Raw genomic sequence first — 21598 nt, forward strand, 5'->3', positions numbered from 1 at the left:
GCATATGAAGCAAATTTATCTTATATGTATCTTATATGTACACACATATTTTTGTGCAGACTTAAAAAAATTGCAATACACTTGCAAAAAAGCAATGCAGACCAGAAATTGGCTGCTTTATACAGATTATAGCTTTTGATACTATGTAATTTGTCAGAAATAATGACCTCATATTCTACATAATTCTGAAACACAGGTTTTCAGAGAGCTTCTGATTTCACCACCAGATGAACTAATTTGGGTTTGTACAAATCTGTGTCTTTTACTGAACAATAGGTTATTCAAGGTGTCTTAGTGAGATTCTATGAGATCCATTAAAGCTTTCAAATCTATTATACCTGCTCCCCACAATTTGGAGTATATCATTACTTTTTTCATTTTGTGCTTCAGTAGCCTAACAAGATTGTAATACATCAAGCAACCCGTGCTATGAAATTCCCTCCTTTTGCTAACCTTTGGACCTGGAATATAATAGCATCACGGACCTGCATTCAGCAACTTAAACCTAAACCATCAACCATGGCACTGATTTGCACAACAGACAGCTGATAAGTTGGATACAGGTTTCCTCTGCATGAAATGTCTGTGATAATTGGTTTAATATTTTCCCCCAGATGGTCTGCTCATTCAATTGTACAGACTTTACCTGGATGCTTTTATTTCATTTTCTAAAACAGGGATGGCCAACTGGCCTCTATCCGGTGACCTCATCAGTTCTGATACAGGAAAAAGACCAAAGATTAGATTTCAAAGTTGTAATGGAAATATTCATTGTTTACAATAGTGCTTCTTAGAATCATAGAGTTGGAAGAGACCTTATGGGCCATCCAGTCCAACCCCCTGCCAAGAAGCAGGAAAATCACATTCAAAGCAATTTTCCCATTCTTGCAATATAAAATCCAAAAAAGAGTGATACCTTTATTTGCACAATATACATTGTGCAGCCTTTTAAAGCTCTGACTTCTCCACCAGGCAAAAGATGTTTAAAAATCACACAGGAGATAGAAAGAAAAAAGGTACCTTTTGGAAAGAAATTCATACAAAAATACAGGAAATATTAAAGATAATATTAAAGATAAAAAATTCATGGAGGCCAGAATTATTCTTGTTAGGAGCAAAAACTAGAGTTAAACAAGGATAAACTACTATTCCTGATGACCACAGTGGCAAGAATCTGCTTAGCAATGCTTTGAGAAAAATGGAATTACCAAAGATAGAAGACTGGATTGTAAAAAAAAAATTAGAAATTAGGAATATGGATAGGCGTATCTAATGACAAAAAGTATGGGAATTTCAAACAAAGAGACAGATTGAAGTGAAATAACAGACTATTTAAAGCAAGATAACAAGAAGATAATAGTGTAAAGAATTCAGTAACACCCAAAGGAAATAACAAAATAAGAGGAGAACAACAAATAGAAGAGAGAAAGAAAGAAAGAAAGAAAGAAAGAAAGAAAGAAAGAAAGAAAGGGCAGAAACTTCAAAGAAAATGCTTGGAAGTCACAGAAAATTGTATCTTATTTTGTCATATAGCTCTATTTTCTATTCCTTTCCCCCCTATAGCTGTCTTGGACCTAATATTATCACCCTTAAAAGGCAATTGGAACATTTATTTTGGGCAGCTGAGTGCATTTGGTTTTTTGTGGCCCTCCAAGAATCTCTGTAGGTACTATTGGGATTCTCTAGCCTCCCCCAATTTCTCCTGTTTTAGTTCCTTATCCCTGCACCCACGATGTGGCTTTCTTCCTCCAGCCACATATTTACACATACTATTAGGGTGAAAGATTTTTAACCTTATTCCAGTTTTTCTTCCAAGATCTCAATGTTATATAAGCACAAACGAGACCCAACTCTTTATTTATGTTTGTATCATGTGGCCTTATATCATTCTTTGGATCCACATGTTTCAAGTCTTGAAGACATCATTCAAGGCTGGGACAAAGTACATTACTGTTATGTGCCTTCTTTCTTGACTTGTAATAGTTCTAAGGCAAATCTATCATGTTGTTTTTTGGGTTTTTTTACAATATGTGTTCAGAAGGATCTTCCCATGACTTCCTCTGAGGATGGGAACATAGGACCTGCCCATGATCACCCAGTGGGTCTCCTAAAATCCCACTTCACTACTTAAACCACTACACCATGCTGGCTTGCTATTAGGTTTTTTTCATGTCAGGAGCAACTTGAGAAACTGCAAATTGCTTCTGGTGTGAGAGAATTGGCCGTCTGCAAGGACATTGCCTAGAGGAAGCTGGGGTGTTTTGATGTTTTACCGTCCTTGTGGGAGGCTTCTCTCGTGTCCCCACATGGGGAGCTGGAGCTGACAAAGAGAGCTCATCCTCACTGTCCCCGGATTCGAACCTCCTACCTGTCGGTCTTCAGCCCTGCCAGCACAAAGGTTTAACCCATTGCTATTAGTGAAGAGCAAATATTTGGATGGCAACATGGATTCCAGTGCTGTTTAGAAATATATCCTGATTCTGAGAATACAGATAAGACATCTCTTTATTAAAACATTTTCATAAAAAGTAGAGATGGTGCAGGATTTGAGATGAACTAATGCTGCACCAGTTTTTCTTTTTAGTTGTTCCAGATTCTATAACAGCACTATTATTTTCCTAGCAAGGTTTCTACAACCCTGGAATTTTATTGTTATCATGCTAAGAGGGCATCATTTACCTAAAAGGCAATGTTCTTAAATGCAATGATTCATTAACCTCTCACTGTAGATGGATCTCCATGGGTAGATGCAGAAATTGTTTTGGCATCAGAATCAGACATGATAATGAGATTTTCATGGATTTATACAGAAAGTGTTTGACATCTTAATGAAGTATAGATTACATTTGCACTGACATCTCAGTGAGAGTGCTGTAATTGTATTAAATCTTGATGTACTTAGGGAAATTATTATATTAACCATTTTGCAACTGATAGAAAAATATCAATCCATATCTAGCTGTGTTTTAAAGTGGTGTTTATGTGTAGTGTCAGAATCTGTGCGGGGATCCATATTGCAATGTGCATCCCATTGAAAGTAATTTGGTACCTCTAGAAGGCCTAGGCCATCAGAAGTATATTCAATTTGGACTTGAAGTTCCTGATTTAATAGGTTTCAAAAGTATTAAGTGTTTAATATGTTTTTACTTTGAGTTTTTAAATGCTTAAGTTTTTACTTTATTGCATCCATGACTTTCCAAAGCGTAGATGTTTCCATATAGATCAGAAGTTGTGAAGATATAGTCCTCAAAGATGGTACTGAACTCCAGCTCCCATTGCTCCTTTTCATTTGTTTTGCTGGGCAAGGATGATTGGAATTGCTATCCAGCAAAGTCTGAAGTGTCAAAGTTTTCTCCAAGTAACAGTGGCCTAGGCCCCATATATACTGCTCATTTAATGCAGTTCAGAGCTAGCTTCAAACTGCAATAGCCAGACAACAAACTCTCACAAAAGTGCATGAAAGATAGCCCTTAGTGTATATCAATGCTGTGTGCTTCTAAATGGTTTCAGGATTTTCTGAAAGAGTGAAATTATTTTCTGCAATACAAGTTTGAAACTGCATTAAATGGTCAGTATAAATGGGGTCCTAATGGAAATACACAGCTAAAAAGAACAGTGAGCTAACAACTATTTTCCAGGTGCTTTCTGTATTGATTGATCAACTCCTTCATGAGAACCAAGCTACTTAAATTTGCACATTTGATTTAGCTTAGAATGGACACCCAGGAGTCTTTATCCAAATAGCTGGTATGGGAAACTCCATTAAGCCCCCTATTCTTCAGGTTTTCCCTAGTTTATATGGAGAAGTGAGGGCCCTTCCAGACAGGCCCAAAATGTGGGACCTGTCTTGGATCTACCAAATGATAACTCAGGTAAAACTGAATTAATCCAGAGAAAACTGGGATTTCCCAGTTTGCTCTGGATTAATAAAACACCTGGAAAGATCCGGACCTTTAGCTAAAGTCTGGATCTTTCCAGTTGAGGGTCCTGTGGATCTCCACAGCAGTCCTGGTTCTTTGAGCTCTAAGAGCCCGAAGGAGTGGGATGGCACCCCTCCCTCCCTCCCTTCCCTGCCCCCTCATTTCCCTTTCAAAGCTTACCTGAGGGGTCTGCCAGCAACACGGGCCACTCCGAAGAGCTCTCTTGGCACTCAAAAATTATGCATCAAGAGATGGGTTGAGGGGGATGGGAGGACATGTAGCTGCCCCACCAGGGAGATCCCGGGGTTTGTGGTGGGTGTGTGGCCTTAATCCCGGGAGGAATTGGGCTTAAGTAACCCAGTTCCTCCTGGGATTAAGGCCTGTCTGAAAGGGCTCTGAGTCACAGACCATTGTTTTAATTCATCTACTGGTATCTAGCAGTAGATGAATTAATCTCACACAAAAGTCTTTCCTATTGTTACCTGAAATTTGGTTAAAATGGAGACGCCAGGCATTTAGCCTGGGATTTTCTCCATGCAAAACTTGTTCTACTCTCTAACCAGGAGGCTTCCCTTGAACCAAGCTGATGAATCGGCTCATGTACTGATTACTCAGAAGCAATTCGGTTTTCCATTAAGACAATGATGACTGTTGTATTACAAATAACTGAAAATATTACTAACATCCTTGAAACATGTATCATTTCATAATTAAGCTGTCACACTTTAGCATTTGTTTTGTGGCCAGTATCCAAAGCATGAGTAAATCTTCACAAAGCAAATAAGCTTAATGGTGAACTATGTATTGTTTTTGTAAGACTGATGATGACTGGATGTACATTTTGCTCGGGCAAAAGACTTCTGAAGAAGCAAATCAAGAACAGAGGAAATGTGTGGGGTATTTTTATTATTATTATTATTTGCTCTTGCATACTAGGCACCCTTTTAAAATATCAGAGTGAACAAACAGAAAAACAGTATTAACTTAAAACGGACACAGAGTTCAATCTGTTGTGATCCTAAACTTTTCTGCCAGCATATTTTCCAACACCTCTGATGTAATGTCATTGGAGAGCCAAGGTAACTCCTTATTTAGCAAATGTAATTTGACACTTTTCGGGTGTTACATGTTTCATTTTAGCAGCTTATTTGCAAGTCTACAAAGCCTTGGGACTAATTCATATTGTGGTGTAGAAAATCATGATTACCAGCATTCAGGCTCCACCATTCAGAATTTAAGCTCAAGCAAAGCCAAAGAGGAACGTTTAAGGGCAAGAGGGTGGAGTTGCAGAGCCTGAGGAATGAAGTGGTGACACAGCGTGGGAGTATATTGTTAGAAGAGTGATAGGAGTTTTTAGTGCATTTTGTGGTATCAGAGCCATTTGTGACTGTTATTAATTTAACCTAGAAATCAAAGGCAACATGAGGCCAATGAACATTTTCTGACTGCATTAGACAGGCGGGGAAGATGTGGCTGTTGAGATGTTGCCAGACTGCAGCTCTTAATATTCCCCACTGTTGACTATGCTGACTAGGGCAAATGGGCCTTGCAGTCTGACATCATCTGGAGCAGGATTTCTTAAACGTTTTCTACTCATGACCCTTTTCTGCCCAATAAATTTTTATTTGACCCCAGGTGTATAAGTACAGTAGGTATAAAAACCGAACAATATTGATAATATATCAGCATTTGCAAAGCTTGCTAAACAGACTGATTTTCCTTTTGGTAGAATACAGCTGAAGTATTTTCTGCAGTGTCCACTATATACATTGTTGCTAACGGATTTGTTTAAATGGGTTGCATTTAGAAACCTTTTACTGTTGCCAATTTTTACCCCCTCCTCAAAAAAAAATTGAGCTAAGGGGACCCTGTTTGGGGTATCCAGAGTTTAAGAAGCAATCATTTATTCTGTGTTAGATTTAATGGAAAACTGTTTTAAACCTTTTGGATAGATATGTAGTTGAACTAAAGACACAGTGTGGTCTGCTAAGTGTTGTCTTTATAGGGTGCTACCACATTTAAGTCACAGCCTCTCTTTTTCTGTCAACTAGCTGTTTTTTTATTTGCATCCAGATGTTTATTGGCACAGAAGGAAGGACTGTTATTAATATCATCATTATTGGAGCTCCCGGTGGTGCAATTGAGTTAAACCCTTGTGCCAGCAGGACTGCTGACCGACAGCCGTTTGAATCCGGGGAGAGCGGGTTTATTTATTTATTTAGAAGATTTGTATCCCATCCTATTCTCAACCTCAGGGCGGCTTCCAACAATATAAAAACACCAATAAAACACACAATTACATAAAATGATAATAAATATACATTTAAAAACAGTTCGCCAGGTTTAAAACATCCTCCAAATCAGTCCAAAAAATACGGTCCATAAAATCTCATCTACGCCAATAAAAACTATTCTGTGAATGCTTGCTCCCACACCAAAAGCAACTTGCAGTGTCTCAAGTTGTCCTGACACACCAAAAAAATCTTTATTATATTTATTTATATTCCACTTTTATCTCAATTGAGATGCAAAACATCTCTCCTTCCTTGGAGGTTGTCAAGCAGAAGTTGAATGGGTATCACTATTATAGCATCTAGAATGATGGAAGCCATAGTCCTACACTATTCTGTTTTGAGGCCTTTCCACACAGTCATATAACCCAGAATATCAAGGCAGAAAATCCCACAATACCTGCTTTGAATTGGGTTATCTGAGTCCACAATGCCATATAGTCCAGTTCAAAGCAGATAATGTGGGATTTTATTCAGTTGTGTGGAAAGGGGCTTGGTCAGACCTCACCTGGGATAGTTCCACTGCTGAACAGCTCTCACAGTCAGGAAGTTCTTCCTAATGTTCAGATGGAATCCCCTTTCCTATAGTTTGAAGCCATTGTTCCGCTTCCTAGTCTCCAGGGCAGTAGAAAACAAGCTTGCTCCCTCCTCCCTATGACTTCCTCTCACAGACTTATTCATGGCTATCATGTCTCCTCTCAGCCTTCTCTTCTTCAAGCTAAATATGCCCAGCTCTTTAAGCCGCTCCTCATAGGGTTTGTTCTCCAGACCCTTGATCATTTTAGTTGCCCTCCTCTGGACACATTCCAGCTTTTCAACATCTCCCTTCAATTGCAGTGCCCAGAATTGGACACAGTATTCCAGGTGTGGTCTAACCAAGGCAGAATAGAGGGGTAGCATGACTTTCCTGCATCTAGAAACTAGACCCCTATTGATGCAAGTCATATCCAGCCCTTTTTGCTCACAGTTTCACTTAGTTCTCCTTTCTATTTGCAAAGCTTTCTGAGCACTTTCTGTTCCAGGCATGTGTCAGAAATGATTGTTTTCCCTTCCCTCTGACATCTTTTTTATTTCTTGCACTGCTCCACTATTCTTCCTTCTGTCTGCCTGCCTTTGTTTCCATACAAAACCAAAAGACAGCAGATTAGTTTTATCCCCCTCCTCCTTCTCCTCCACTTTCAAATCAAATCAAAATATTTATTTCGGTCATTGACCAGCACAGGAAATAGTGTCACATTTCCAGACAAACCTGGCATGCTTGGTACATTAAAAATATAAATATAACTACTAAAAACACAATATGGGTGAGGGAGCAGAAGGGAAGGGGAAACAAGGTAAAAACCATACAATGCCCAGATCCATCACCAAATTGCAGATTCAGGGAAGAAGATCACCGGACACACAGTTGACTTTTGGAACTAGTCATTCCCTGGCGGACTCTGCATGCTGCTGCACAGAACCTCGCAACACTGTAGGTTGTAGCTGAATTAGCATCTGCAAGTAGCAGGGAGGTATAAAATTGTCCCGAATGGCCTGGGTGCTTGTCTATGAGAGGTAAGATAAGCCTGGCACGGATATCCCTGTAGAACGGGCACTGAAGGAGCACATGTTCTATTGTTTCTACGTGACCCGAGTCACAGGGGCAGAGCCTCTCTGGGAAAGGGATCTTCCGGTAGCGGCCTTCAAGTACAGCTGATGGGAGAGCATGGCATCGGGCCAGGGTGAAAGCCCTTCGATGAATAGGAACCTCTAGGTATGTTAAATATGCCATAGGGGAGGCAAGGTATCTGCTGTCTTCACTGATAAGGAAGCTTGGAGCCGAGGCCAGATCTAGTTGGCGCTCTGTGTCTGTGATACGTTGTTTAATAAGTGCTTTGGCTTGATTGTAATCCATAGCTAGTAGTAGATCTGGAGAAAATCCCAATGAGGAGATTTTGGATGCTACCGCCTGCTTCCATGTGGATTGGAAGTCATCCTCCATGGTTAGTGGGGCAAGGCCAAGGGGTACATGGGACAGTCTGAGCCAGAGGTTAAGTATGGCCACCCACACCCTGGCCTCCACTCTCATAAAACCCGTCTCTAGTCGCAGGGTGGCATTAGAAACGCATTTAGGTACCTGCAAGGCCGATCTCAGAAACTTGGACTGAACCACCTCTAATGGGGCAAAACTGGGGAAGGGGCCCAACTGAGCACCATACAAGAGTTGGGCTAATGACTTGGCTTCAAACAGCTTGAGCGCTGCCGGTGTGAAGTGGCCCCCTCTTGTCCTGAGATATTTAAGAATGGCAATTGAGCTCCCCTGCGCGGTGTTGGATACTTGCTCCCCATGAGCTCTTCTGCTACCATTAGATTGGAAAACTACACCTAGATATTTGAAGGATGTAACTTGTTCAATTTTATGTCCATCTATGCTCCAAGGGTAAGTCCTGGGCCTATTAGCGAACGCCATGATTTTGGTTTTATTGTAATTGAGTTGGAGCTGCTCTGTGTTGCAATGTTGTATTAATGCTCTCAAAGCTCTTTTGAGCCCAATGGGTGTTCTAGAGAGTACAGCAGCATCATCTGCATAAAGCAGGATGGAGATGTGTCTTCCCGCCAGCTTTTTCTCTCTCTCCTCTTTTCAGGGCATTTATCACCCTTTCTTTTTAACCCTTCAAGGATATTTTAAGTTTCTTGTATTTTGGATGGGAGGGAAAGTGGAATGGAAAGTGTGGCTTATAAGAACAGCAAGTGGTTTAGGCTTTTACAATCCTGTAAAACCAGCTTGAATTTAGGAAAGGGAAGGTGGGGGGAAATCAGTGAGGTGTGTCTCTTGGAGGCTTTACCTTTAAAATCTTTCTGATTTTAATAGGCATGGAAAAATCCTCTGTACATGCTTAGGAGGCTGGTTTTCCTAAAGATTTCCCATCAAAGAGAAATCAGAACGGATTGCTAACCATCCCACATAGGGTGCATCTACATTGTAGAAGAATTAATTCAGTTTGACAGCAATTTAAACTTTCATGGCTCAATGCTATGCAATTCTGGGACTTGGGAGTTTCGTAAGGCACTAGCACTTTTGGACAGAGGAGACGAAATACCTTGTAAAATTACAACTCCTAGGAGCCCAAAGCATTGAACCATGGCTGTCTAAAGTGGTGGCAAACTGAACTAATTCCACAGTGTATTGGCTGTTAGGAATTGTGGGAGTTGAAGTCCACAACACCTGGAGGCCGGAGTTTGCCCAGACCTGCTCTATAGGCAACTGGAAGGCACATGTATTGTGGATTTTAAATTGCACTGTTTTGTCTCTCGCCTTTCCAGATGGGTCTCCCTTTCCCCCCTTTTTAAATGTCAAGTGTTTCAGCAGTGATTAATGGCCGGCTGTGGGTGAGGGTATATCTTATCTCCTATAAAGAAACACCTCAAAAACAAAACAGAAGAAGAAGAAAAGGAGGTTGTTTTTTCCCTTACTGAGAAACAAGAGAGCATCCAAAATTTTGGAGAAGCGAATGAGGCTGCCTTCCATTGGCCAATGAGGGGGAAAGAGAAAGGGAAAAGAAAGAGGGGAAGAAGATAAGCTCTTCATCCTTCACCCTCCATACACACACAGAGGGGGGGGGGCTCTTTTTCCCCTTTGAGGTCTCTCTCTCTCTCTATATGTATATATACACACATACATACACACGCACACACACATATATGAATGAGGGAGCCTCTTTTTCCCCCTTGAGGTCTCTCTCTCTCTCTCTCTCTCTCTATATATATATATATATATATACGCAAGCGCAAACACACACATATACACACATACACATATATACAAATATATGAATGAGGGAGTCTCTTTCCCTTTTGAGGTCTCTCTCTCTATATATATACACATATATACACATATATGAATGAGGGAGCCACTTTCCCCCCTTGAGCTCTCTCTCTCTCTCTATACACAGACACACACACACACACACCTATATGCACAAACACAAAAGCATACACACACATATATGCACACAAATATATATGGGAGTTTATTCTTCCACTTTGAGGTCTCTCTCTCTCTCCATATACACACACACATATATACACACACTCACACACACACATACATATACATACAGACACATGTATGAATGAAGGAGCCTCTTTTTTCCCTTTGATGTTCTCTCTCTCTCTACATATATTTCTATACACACACATATATACACACACAAATGCCACACACACACACAGATATACATATTTGAATGAGGGAGCCTCTTTTTCCCCTTTGAGGTCTCTCTCTCTCTATATATATATATACACACACACATATACACACACACAAACACACACACATATATGAACACAAATATACATGGGAGTCTATTTTCCCCTTTGAGGTCTCTCTCTCTCTATGTATACACACACACATATATATGAATGGGGGAGCCTCTTTTTCCCCTTTGAGGTCTCTCTCTCCATACATACACACACACACACATATACATACATATACACACGCACACATATATACATACATATACACACACATATATGAATGGGAGACTCTTTCCCCTTTGAGGTCTCTCTCTCTCTCTATATATATATACATACACACACACATATACATGCGCACACATATATACATACATATACACACATATATATGAATGGGGGGGCTCTTTTTCCCCTTTGAGGTCTCTCTCTCTCCATATACACACACACACACACACATATACATACATATACACACACATATATGAATGGGGGAGCCTCTTTTTTCCCTTTGAGGTCTCTCTCTCTCCACATATATATACACACACACATATATACATACACACATATATGAATGGGGTAGCTCTTTTTCCCCTTTCAGATCTCTCTCTCTCTCCATATATATATATATATATATATATACACACACACATATATATATATACATATACACACACATATATGAATGGGGGAGCCTCTTTTTCCCCTTTGAGGTCTCTCTCTCTCCATATATATACACACACACACATATATACATACATATACACACACACATATATGAATAGGGTAGCTCTTTTTCCCCTTTGAGGTCTCTCTCTCTCCATACACACACACACACACACACTCTACTCTCTCACACACATATATATACATATACATATACACACATATATGAACAGGGGAGCCTCTTTTTCTCCTTTGAGGTCTCTCTCTCTCCATATATACACACACACATATATATACATACACATACACACACATATATGAATGGGGGAGCCTCTTTTTCCCCTTTGAGGTCTCTCTCTCTCTCCATATATATATACACACACACATATATCCCATATATATTAATGGGGGAGCCTCTTTTTCCCCTTTGAGGTCCCTCTCTCTACACACACACACACACACACACCTCTCTCTCTCTCTCTCTCTCTTTCTCCTTTGGATGTCTCTCTTTCTAGAGAGAGAGAGAGAGAGAGACCTCAAAGGGGGGAAAGGGGACTCTCCTTCCTAACATTTCCTCCCTCCCTTTCCCTCCTCTCGAGGAGGAGCCAAGGCAGGAGGAGGAGGAGGAGGAGGAGGCCGAGCCACATTGGAGTGAATATGCGTTGTCATAGCAACAAGCCCAGGCGGGCAGGCAGGCAGCAAGCAAGCCAGCCCCAGCCTCCTCCTCCTCCTCAGCTTGGAGTTGTGTGTGAGTGTGTCTTGTGTGAGCGCGTCTGCCTGTGTGGGTGAGAGGAGTGAGCGAGCGAGCCGGGAGAGGAGCTGGAGGGAGGAGAAGGGAGAAGGGACCGGGAAGAAAGGCCTCAGAGTCCCTCAGAGGAGGAGAGACACAGGGAGGGAGGCCTGGCGTGACTACACTGTGGGTTGGTGTGGCTGCTGCGTTACTACCTCAGAGGAGGAGGAGGAGGAAAAGCAGCTGGCTCCAGGATGATGGAGGACGGATTCTCCAGCTACAGCAGCCTCTATGACACCTCCTCGCTCCTCCAGTTCTGCAACGGTAAGGAGGAGCCCTCTTAGCAGCCTTATGCCTTGCCTTGGTTGTGGGTACCTGTGTTGTTGTTGTTTATGTGTATGGTCAAGCAGTTATGGCTTCAGGTTGGAAGACTCAGCTGCAAAGTCTTGCCTAAAGGTGCATCTAAAAGTGATGCAGTTTGATACCACTTTGACTACTCAGTGTTGTGGGGATAAGCCAATGGGATTTTGGCCTGCATCAATAGGAGCATAGTGTCTAGATCTAAGGAAGTAATGCTACCCCTCTATTCTGCTCTGGTTAGACCACATCTGGAATATTGTGTCCAATTCTGGGCACCACAATTCAAGAGAGATATTGACAAGCTGGAATGTGTCCAGAGGAGGGCGACTTAAATGATCAAGGGTCGGGAGAACAAGCCCTATGAGGAGCGGCTTAGGGAACTGGGCATGTTTAGCCTGAAGAAGAGAAGGCTGAGAGGAGATATGATAGCCATGTATAAATATGTGAGAGGAAACCACAGGGAGGAGGGAGCAAGCTTGTTTTCTGCTTCCTTGGAGACTAGGACGCGGAACAATGGCTTCAAACTACAAGAGAGGAGATTCCATCTGAACATGAGGAAGAACTTCCTGACTGTGAGAGCCGTTCAGCAGTGGAACTCTCTGCCCCGGAGTGTGGTGGAGGCTCCTTCTTTGGAAGCTTTTAAGCAGAGGCTGGATGGCCATTTGTCAGGGGTGATTTGAATGCAATATTCCTGCTTCTTGGCAGGGGGTTGGACTGGATGGCCCATGAGGTCTCTTCCAACTCTTTGATTCTATGATTCTATGAAGGGAGGGATGTTGTGTCTTGAAGTGTAGCAGTTGTGGCTGGGTTCTTGTGGGGTTTTTTCGGGCTATATGGCCATGTTCTAGAGGCACTTTCTCCTGACGTTTCGCCTGCATCTATGGCAAGCATCCTCAGAGGTAGTGAGGTCTGTTGGAGTTAGGAAAATGGGTTTATATATCTGTGGAATGGCTGGGGTGGGGCAAAGAGCTCTTCTCTGCTGGAGCTAGGTGTGAATGTTTCAACTGACCACCTTCATTAGCATTTGAGGGCCTGGCTGAGCCTGGGGGAATCTTTTGTTGCGAGGTGTTAAGATGTGCCTGGTTGCGGGCATGTAGCCGGGGGGGGGGGGTTGAGGGGCTTCAGCCCCCCCCCCCCCAAATTCTCAAGGTGGTTCGCGAAAAGGCCTTACTGGTGCATTATTTAAACTGTTATGTTTATTCATATCATGATCTGATCACCATACTCAATATATCCCATATGCATGGGGGTATTGGGGTAATGATACAAAAGGTTTGCTAGGCTAGACCCTCTTTCACTCAGACTCAACCCCCCCGAAACTCAGCCCCCCCAACCCCCCTGAAAATGTTTACCCCCCCCCCCAACCATTGGTTGTTTCCTCTCTGCTGTTTTGCTGTTGTAATTTTAGAGTTTTTAAATACTGGTAGCCAGATTTTGTTCATTTTCATGGTCTCCTCCTTTCTGTTGAAATTGTCCACATGCTTGTGGATTTCAATGGTTTCTCTGTGTAGTCTGACATGGTGTTTGTTGGAGTGGTCCAGCCAGTTGTGGCTGGCTTTGGGTTGGAAGCCCCAACCTGCTAAGTCTTCCCAAAAGATGCATCTACACTGTAGGATTAATAAAGTTTGGCACCACTTTGATTCTTCAGTGCTATTGGATACAGGGGATAATGCTATAGCATCAGGAGGGTTGTTGATTTTCTAAACACAGAGGTCCAGTGTTTGTGCTTTTGGGTTGGAAGCCTGCGCTAATAATAACGATATTAATAATAATAATAATAATAATAATAATCTGGAACATGACCATACAACTTGAAAAACTTACAACATCCCATAATAATAATAATAATAATAATAATAATAATAAGACTATGACTCTGGCACAAGCCACTAAAGATGGTCCTAGTGGTGATCGGCATACTTGGTGCAGTGCCTAAAGACCTTGGCCTGCACTTAAAAATAATAGGTGCTGACAAAATTACCATCTGTCAGCTGCAAAAGGCCACCCTACTCAGATCTGCGTGCATTATTCGCGGATACATCACAGTTCTAGGCACTTGGGAAGTGTCCGCTGTGTGATCAAATACAAAAGCCAGCATAGTGATCTCGTTTGCTGTGTATTAATCTTGTTATGTATCTTCTTCTTCTTCTTCTTATAATAATAATAATAATAATAATAATAATAACTTTATTTGTATCCTGCCCCATCTTCCCAAAGGGACTCAGGGTGGCTTACAAGGCAGCAACAATGCAAACAAAAACAACAAATCAATAAAAGTTAACATAAACAAAAGTGAAGATTAAACAATCATATGAAATTTAACCTAAAACACATCAAAATGAAATAAACAATAAACATAGACTATAAATTATAAAATTTAAAACCGTACTATACTAAGCTAAGGCTTGCCTAAACGTGCATCTACACTGTAGGATTAATGCAGTTTGGCACCATTTTGATCCCTCAATGCTATTGGATACAGGGGGAAATGCTATGGCATCAGGGTGTGTGTAGGTTTTCTGTCTGTGGTTAAAACCCAGAAGTCCAGCAGCTGTGCCTTTGGGTTGGAAGCCTGGGCTGCTAGGTCTTGCCTGAGGATGCATCTACACTGTAGGATTGATACAGTTGGATATCACTATGGGGGTATTTTGTGTCTTGAGGTCCAACAGTTGTGGTAGACAGAGACTGTCGAATTAATACAGTTTGCCACCACTTTCATTACTCAATGCTATGGCATACTCGGTATGGGTAGGTTTTCTGTCTGTGGTTAAAGCCCAGTGGTCCAGCAGTTGTGCCTTTGGGAGGGAAGCCTTGGCTGCTTCTCCTTTTTGCCTAGGATGAACCTACACCAGGCCTCCAGGTGTTTTGGACTTCAACTCCCACAATTCCAGCTGTTAGGAATTGTGGGAGTTGAAGTCCAAAACTCCAGGAGGGCTGAAGTTTGCCCGGGTCTGACCTGCACTGTGGGATTAATGCTGTTTGATACAGCTTGACTGCTCATTGCTTTTGGGATCAGGGGAATTTTAATTTAAATGAGGCACCAGTTCTCTTTGGCAGAGAAGGACTACAGCTCCCATGGTTCCATAGCATTCCATTGCATTATTTTATATTTATCATGTCAGAAGCCAATTGAGAACAAAGTTAAAACTTGGCATTATACTAAATTTCCTTTGACCAGAAGCTGACCACTCCATTGTGCTCAGACTGCATTGTAGGAAGTGGTCTGCGGTTTGCTCTTCTGCACATTTTCATATCGTGGACTCCACTTTGTAGCCCCATTTTTTAAGTTTGGCTCTGCATCTTGTGGTGCCAGAGCAGTCTGTTCAGCGCTTTCCAAGTCACCCAGTCTTCTGTGTGCCCAGGACGAAGTTTCTCATCTGGTATCAGCCACTGATAGAGGTTTTGGGTTTTAGCCTGCCACTTTTGGACTCTCGCTTGCTGAGATGTTCCTGAGAGTATCTCTGTAGATCTTAGGAAGCTATTTCTTGATTTAAGAAGCTGGCATAGCATTAAGCCATGGCAGTTGAAGTGATGTCAAAACTGCGTTAATTGTACAATTTAGATGCACCCTATGTTGTGCTGGAAGGGGTTGGGGTTAAAAGGTCTGAGGTTCAGTATTTGTGTCTTTGGGTTGCTGAATCTTATGTAGAATTAGGACAGTTTGACACAACTGCTCAATGGGTATGACATCATAGGATTTGTATTTTTGTGAGACACCATCACTTTTTGGCAGACTAGGCTAAAGACCTTCCCATGGTTCCACAGCATTGAGCCATGGCAGTTGAAGTGTCAAACTGAATTAATTTAATTGTGTAGATGCACCCTAGTTTCTTGGCAAGTAAAGCGGATGTGCAAAGCAGAGCTGGCAGGGAAATCCATAACATTCCTCCTTCCGTTCTCCAGATTTCCATCCTGGAGATGAAGCCTTTTCCTAATCTTTCTTCCCTTTCCCCTTCTCCCTGCCTTAAAAATATGAAGCTCAGAAAAAAGTTGGAAGAGAGGAGGGAGAGAAGAAGAACTTCCCATCACCCTGTTTTGTGTGACAGCCAGCAGGAAAAAAAACGTTTGCTGTTCCAGTTAGGAGTGTATGAGACATTGCGAGACAGAGCAAATGTCTGATGTGGATAATTCACCCTCCTTTTTTATAGGAATGCACAGTCAGTCTTGTGTGTGTGTGTGTGTGTGTGTGTAATAGAAGATTAATAGAATGTGTGGGGAACGAAAGAGAAATCTCCCCATCTTGTGGACTTGGAAAGACAAAAGCTGTTTCAAATCTTGGTTGTAACATTTTGGGGATCTCCGGTTTTTTTAAGTTAAAGTCTTGTCCAATTTATATGTTTCCTAGTTTTGCAGCCTGAGATATGTGTGTGGGTGAGAGAGAGTCTTCAAAGTTTAAGGAATGTGTGTTTGCAGACAATATTTTGGATATGAATCATTGATGCTTTTGTATAATTCTGGTAATGGATTCAGTTTGTGTTTCGATTATAGCATAGTGTGAAAGATTTATGGTTTGTACTCAGGCTATTTTTAAAGTAAACATAAGTCAGTTTTGAGATGGAAGAATGTCTGTTTCTAAGTACTTTCTGGTATGTTTCTTCAGGGTTATATTAAGTGAGATGTTTGAATGGTGATGTGACAAAATGTACTTTAATTTTCAGTAAAGTTCTGCAATAAAATGCTATAAAGTACTTTCACAAGCAGGATTAATGCTAGCCAAGGGATCTATTTTATGTGGAATTTCTAAATAACTGTTTCTGCCCTGATGAAACAGTTATTTAGAATCCTCTATATCAGTCTGTAAACTCCACAGATCTCCAGGCTTTTGTATTACTACTGCACTACTATTACCACATCCCACATTTTTTTCAGTCCAGGACTCAAGACAGCTAATGATGTATTGGAATGTTAGATTTTTTTTAAAAAAAATGCTTATCAAATATATGTATTTCAGTGCTTTGGTTAGGTAGGTAAAGGTTGTCCTCTGACATTAAGTCCAGTCATGTCTGACTCTGGGGCGTGGTGCTCATCTCCATTTCTAAGCCGAAGAGCCAGGGTTGTCCATAGACACCTCCAAGGTCATGTGGCCAGCATGACCGCATGGAGTGCCGTTACCTTCCCGCCGGAGCAGTACCTATTGATCTACTCATATTTGCATGTTTTTGAACTGCTAGGTTGGCAGAAGCTAGGGCTGACAGTGGAAGCTCACGCCGCTCCCTGGAATCGAACCTGCGACCTTTTAGTCAACAAGCTCAGCAGCTCAGTGCTTTAACCCACTGTGCCACCGGGGGGGGGGGGGGGGCATTTCAGTGCTTAGAGCTGGAAAATGTTTTATTATTGTATACTTGGGTGACTGTTAAAGGGAGAAGAAAATACATGGCAGACTTTTTTTGTGTTGTCTAAAATGAGATTTTATACCTATTGTCAATGTTGGAAGAGAGCAGTTCTCACGAAAGATGCAGGGGAGTAATCGCCACTTTGAGTTCCAGCCTAGGAGAAAGATGGAATATAAATAAAGCAATGGATGGTTGATGGATGGACGGGATGGGATTCTATACTGTAGCATGATTTACCCTTCAGGCGATATAGTTCCCTGTATAATATATGAGTTTTCTGTTGTTGGATAAAATATCAGGACCACAGAACACTTTATTTTTATTGGTAGTGATATGCTATTAGAAGTAAACAAACTGTCTGCCTGTAGGGATCTTAAAGTAACAGCAGACTTTATGAAGCATATCAGCTTATTTGATGGGTCTTTCTTCACATCCATTGTATTTTTCACTCACAGCCAACCAGCACAAATAATTTGATTCATCCATGTCTTCCTTGTGTATGTTTGGTTTTCAAAAGGACTGGCTTACATGATAAGATGCTGTAGAACTGGACTCACAGCCGCTACCCTGCGGATATCAGATGACAGGAGTGTACAAATTCTGGTCCATGAGGAAACAAATGATAGAACTTGTTACAGAGCTGGTTTTGAAGATTTCGTCATAGTCATGTGAGAACATTGGGAAAATGTTCTAGCTGTTAACAAGATAGTGTGAAGGAAAGGAAAATGATGTGACTGTAGAACAGATCGGGAGAGTGTTCTACAGTTTTGAAGGAGAAAATAAATTGAATTGAGTTTTTAACAGAGAACAAGGATATATACAACACTGTTATTTATTTTAAATATATATTTATGAATACCATCTAATCCAGCGTTTCTCACTTGCTGGTCTTCTGGATGTTTTTGGATTTCAGCTATCAGAACCCCTGACCATTGATCAAGGCCACTGAGGCATCTGGGAGTTGAAGTTCAAAACACCTGAAGGACTAGAATCACTGATATAGTCATGTCTGTCTTCTCTAACCTGGTGTTTCCATTTGGGGCTCAGAACTAGATAGCAAACTGTCTTCCTAAACGGTATTTCTTACTAGCATAGTTGTACAACTTTACCTGACCACTTTCAGGAAAAAACAGGTCTCAGGATGAAAATATCTCATTCATATGGAAAACCATGTATCTGAAAAATCTGAAATAGTAACATAACTGTATGAGCATCCCATATCTGGAATTCCAAGATTATCCACATGGGTGGCTGAGATAGTGACAGCTTTATTTCTGGTGGTACAAAAACTTTATTTCAGGCACAGGCTTACTCAAATATTGTATAAATTAGTGTATAAATTATGTTCAGGCTATATACATAAGGTGTATATGAAACATAAGTTAATTTCATGCTTAGACTTTGATCCCAAATACACGTACAATACAGTCTTGCTTATCTAACATAAAGCAGTCTGGCAGAACATTGGATCTGGGTTGGAGGCAGACTGTGTTGGATAATACAAAACGTTGGATGAATGAAGGTTGGATAAGCGAGACTCTACTATATTCCAATAATCTCCAAAACTCTTCTGGTACCAATCATTTTGGATAATGGAAACTCAACCTGTATTTGGATATATGAGTGTAGTGACTTAAGCATTAGAACAGTGGTTCTCAACCTGGGCCCCCCAGATGTTTTTGGCCTTCAACTCCCAGAAATCCTAACAGCTGGTAAACTGGCTGGGATTTCTGGGAATTGTAGGCCAAAAACATCTGGTGACCCCAGGTTGAAAACCACTGCATTAGACTATGACTTTCCTGCTTGACCGTGGATACTGATAGGGTGACCTTGAACAACTCACACACTTTCAGCCCTGTAAAATCCTGTGAAAGAGTTGCCTTAGAGTTCCCATAATTTGGAAATGACTTGAATGCAACAACAAAGTTGAATCAGATGAAGCATTGAGATACTGACTAAAAAAACTTGGCACATTTAAGGAGTCTCCAGATGGTGGTGTTTAATGATTACCAAGCACTCTTTTCTTGTTGCTTTCTCCCCTCAGTTCTGTTCTTGCTTGATTTCTCTACTTACCCCTTTGTGTGTCAATAAAAGATCTTGCCACAACTGACCTCAAACTAATAGTGGACATATTGCAAATGAATGATACTATGACTCATGAATGGTCTCATCACATTTTTACTTTCCCTTGTACCCTGGAAAAGAGGTTTACAGACATTGAAGGGTATTCCAGTACATCTAATATGTGCTGTTGATGACTGTCATCTTTTTCCCATTTTGATAATCTTTGTTGCACTGTAAATAGGCTATTTCTGTCATTGTGAGGAAGGAAAGTACTTGTTGCATCCTTTAAAAGGTAATCTTATAGTGAAGCACAGAAATGGTGCTTCAATCTGTTATGCAAGACCTCTGTGTTTAGATGTTGCTTTATTGGACCAATTACGTTCATGATCTTCACTGATATTTTGATAACAAAATGTAAAATTGGAGAAGAAGAATGCTTGAATTATCCCAGGTAAATTAGTTATATTATCTAGCTCATAGTTGGGTAAAGTGTGTTATATGCAGCTCCCAAGGTTGTTTCTTTGCGGGCGCACTTCTTTGCATACTCTTCATTCTCCTCATTCTACACTCAAACAGTGTCCTTGTGGTGATGGTTTAGAAAGCGTTAAGTGATTTGCTTAGTATTTTGCTAATTTGGATTCTAAGTGTTTTGGGCCCCTTTTCTCTTCCTTTGCACATATGGTGTGAAGATTCAAGGTTGACCTCAGTAAGTCGGTATGTCTAGCTCTATTGAAAACTAGAGCTAAACAAATGACATTACGTATACCTGGTAGCTTAAATATCTTAAATATACCAGATCCCATCTGGTCTTGGAAATTTAGCTTGGTTGGGCCTGGTTAATAATTTAAATGGGAAACCACCAACAAACAGCAGGTGTTGTAGGCCACATTTTAGAGGAGTGAACTGGCAAAAACCACTCTGTATAAAAACATAAAAACTCCAACCATCACCCAAGTAAAAGAAAAGGAGCACAATTAAAGCCCTTGCAGACTGTGTAAAAAGAATCTGTGAACCCCACCTCCTCCAAGATGAACTGAACCACCTAAACTGGGCTCTACAGACCAATGGATACTCCACCACAGACATCAGAAGAGCTGCAAGACTGAGAACAAGCCACAAGAGTAAAGACAAAGATCCACCCAGAGGAAAAAAGTTCTTACCATACATCAAGGGAACCACTGACCACATAAGGAAGCTAATGAAGAAACACAACATACAGGCGATCTACAGACCCACTAAGAAAATCCAACAAATGCTATATTCAGCAAAGGACATAAGGGATCCTCTCACCTCTGCAGGAGTCTACCGTATACCTTGCATCTGTGGACAAGTCTACATAGGGACCAGCAAATGTAGCACCCAAATCCAAATCAAAGAACATGAAAGGCACTAATTCAACCTGAGAAGTCAGCCATAGGAAAACACCTGATGAACCAACCTGGGCACAGGATATTATATGAGAACACAGAAATGCTGGACAACTCTAACAACTACCATGTCAGACTACCCAGAGAAGCCACTGAAATCCACAAGCATGTGGATAATTTCAACAGAAAGGAGGAAACCATGAAAATTAACAAAATCTGGCTACCAGTATTTTTAAAAACCCTCTAAAATCAGGACAGTACATAAAAAGGAACATTCAAAAAGCAGGGGAATTCCAGACAAGAATCAATCAGGGTCAGCTAACACCTCCCAACAAAGGATTCCCCCAGGCAGCAACCAGCCTTGAATGTTAATCAAGGTGGCAAATTGCAACATTCACACATGCCTCAAGCAGACAAGGATTCTTTCTCCCACCCAGGACATTCCACAGATATATAAACCTCACTTACTTAGTTTCCAACAGACCTTACAACCTGCCATAGATGTGGGCGAAATGTCAGGAGAGAATGCTTCTGGAACATGGCCATACAGCTCGGAAAACTCACAGCAACTCACTCTGTGTATTGTTTGCCTAAGAAAACTATGAAATTCATGGGGTCTCCAAAAGTCAAC

General features: G+C 41.1%; 1 protein-coding gene across 8 annotated transcripts in view; it reads left to right on the forward strand.

The window, feature by feature from the left end:
• EML1 (EMAP like 1) overlaps positions 1-21598 on the forward strand; it is a 163589-nt gene that overhangs the window by 73944 nt on the left and 68047 nt on the right. For 2 of the 8 annotated variants that reach the window (XM_060755491.2, XM_060755482.2), the window contains exon 1: positions 11786-12167. The exons of 5 other annotated variants lie outside the window; for them this stretch is intronic. In XM_060755491.2, the coding sequence (XP_060611474.1) occupies positions 12098-12167 (70 nt within the window). In that variant the 5' untranslated portion in view covers positions 11786-12097. Of the gene's footprint in view, positions 1-11784; positions 12168-21598 lie in introns of those variants that run through there. One more of the 8 variants, XM_060755456.2, reaches the window with a different exon arrangement.

This window comes from Anolis sagrei, chromosome 1 (assembly GCF_037176765.1).
Source record: "Anolis sagrei isolate rAnoSag1 chromosome 1, rAnoSag1.mat, whole genome shotgun sequence".
Lineage (NCBI taxonomy): Eukaryota > Metazoa > Chordata > Lepidosauria > Squamata > Dactyloidae > Anolis > Anolis sagrei.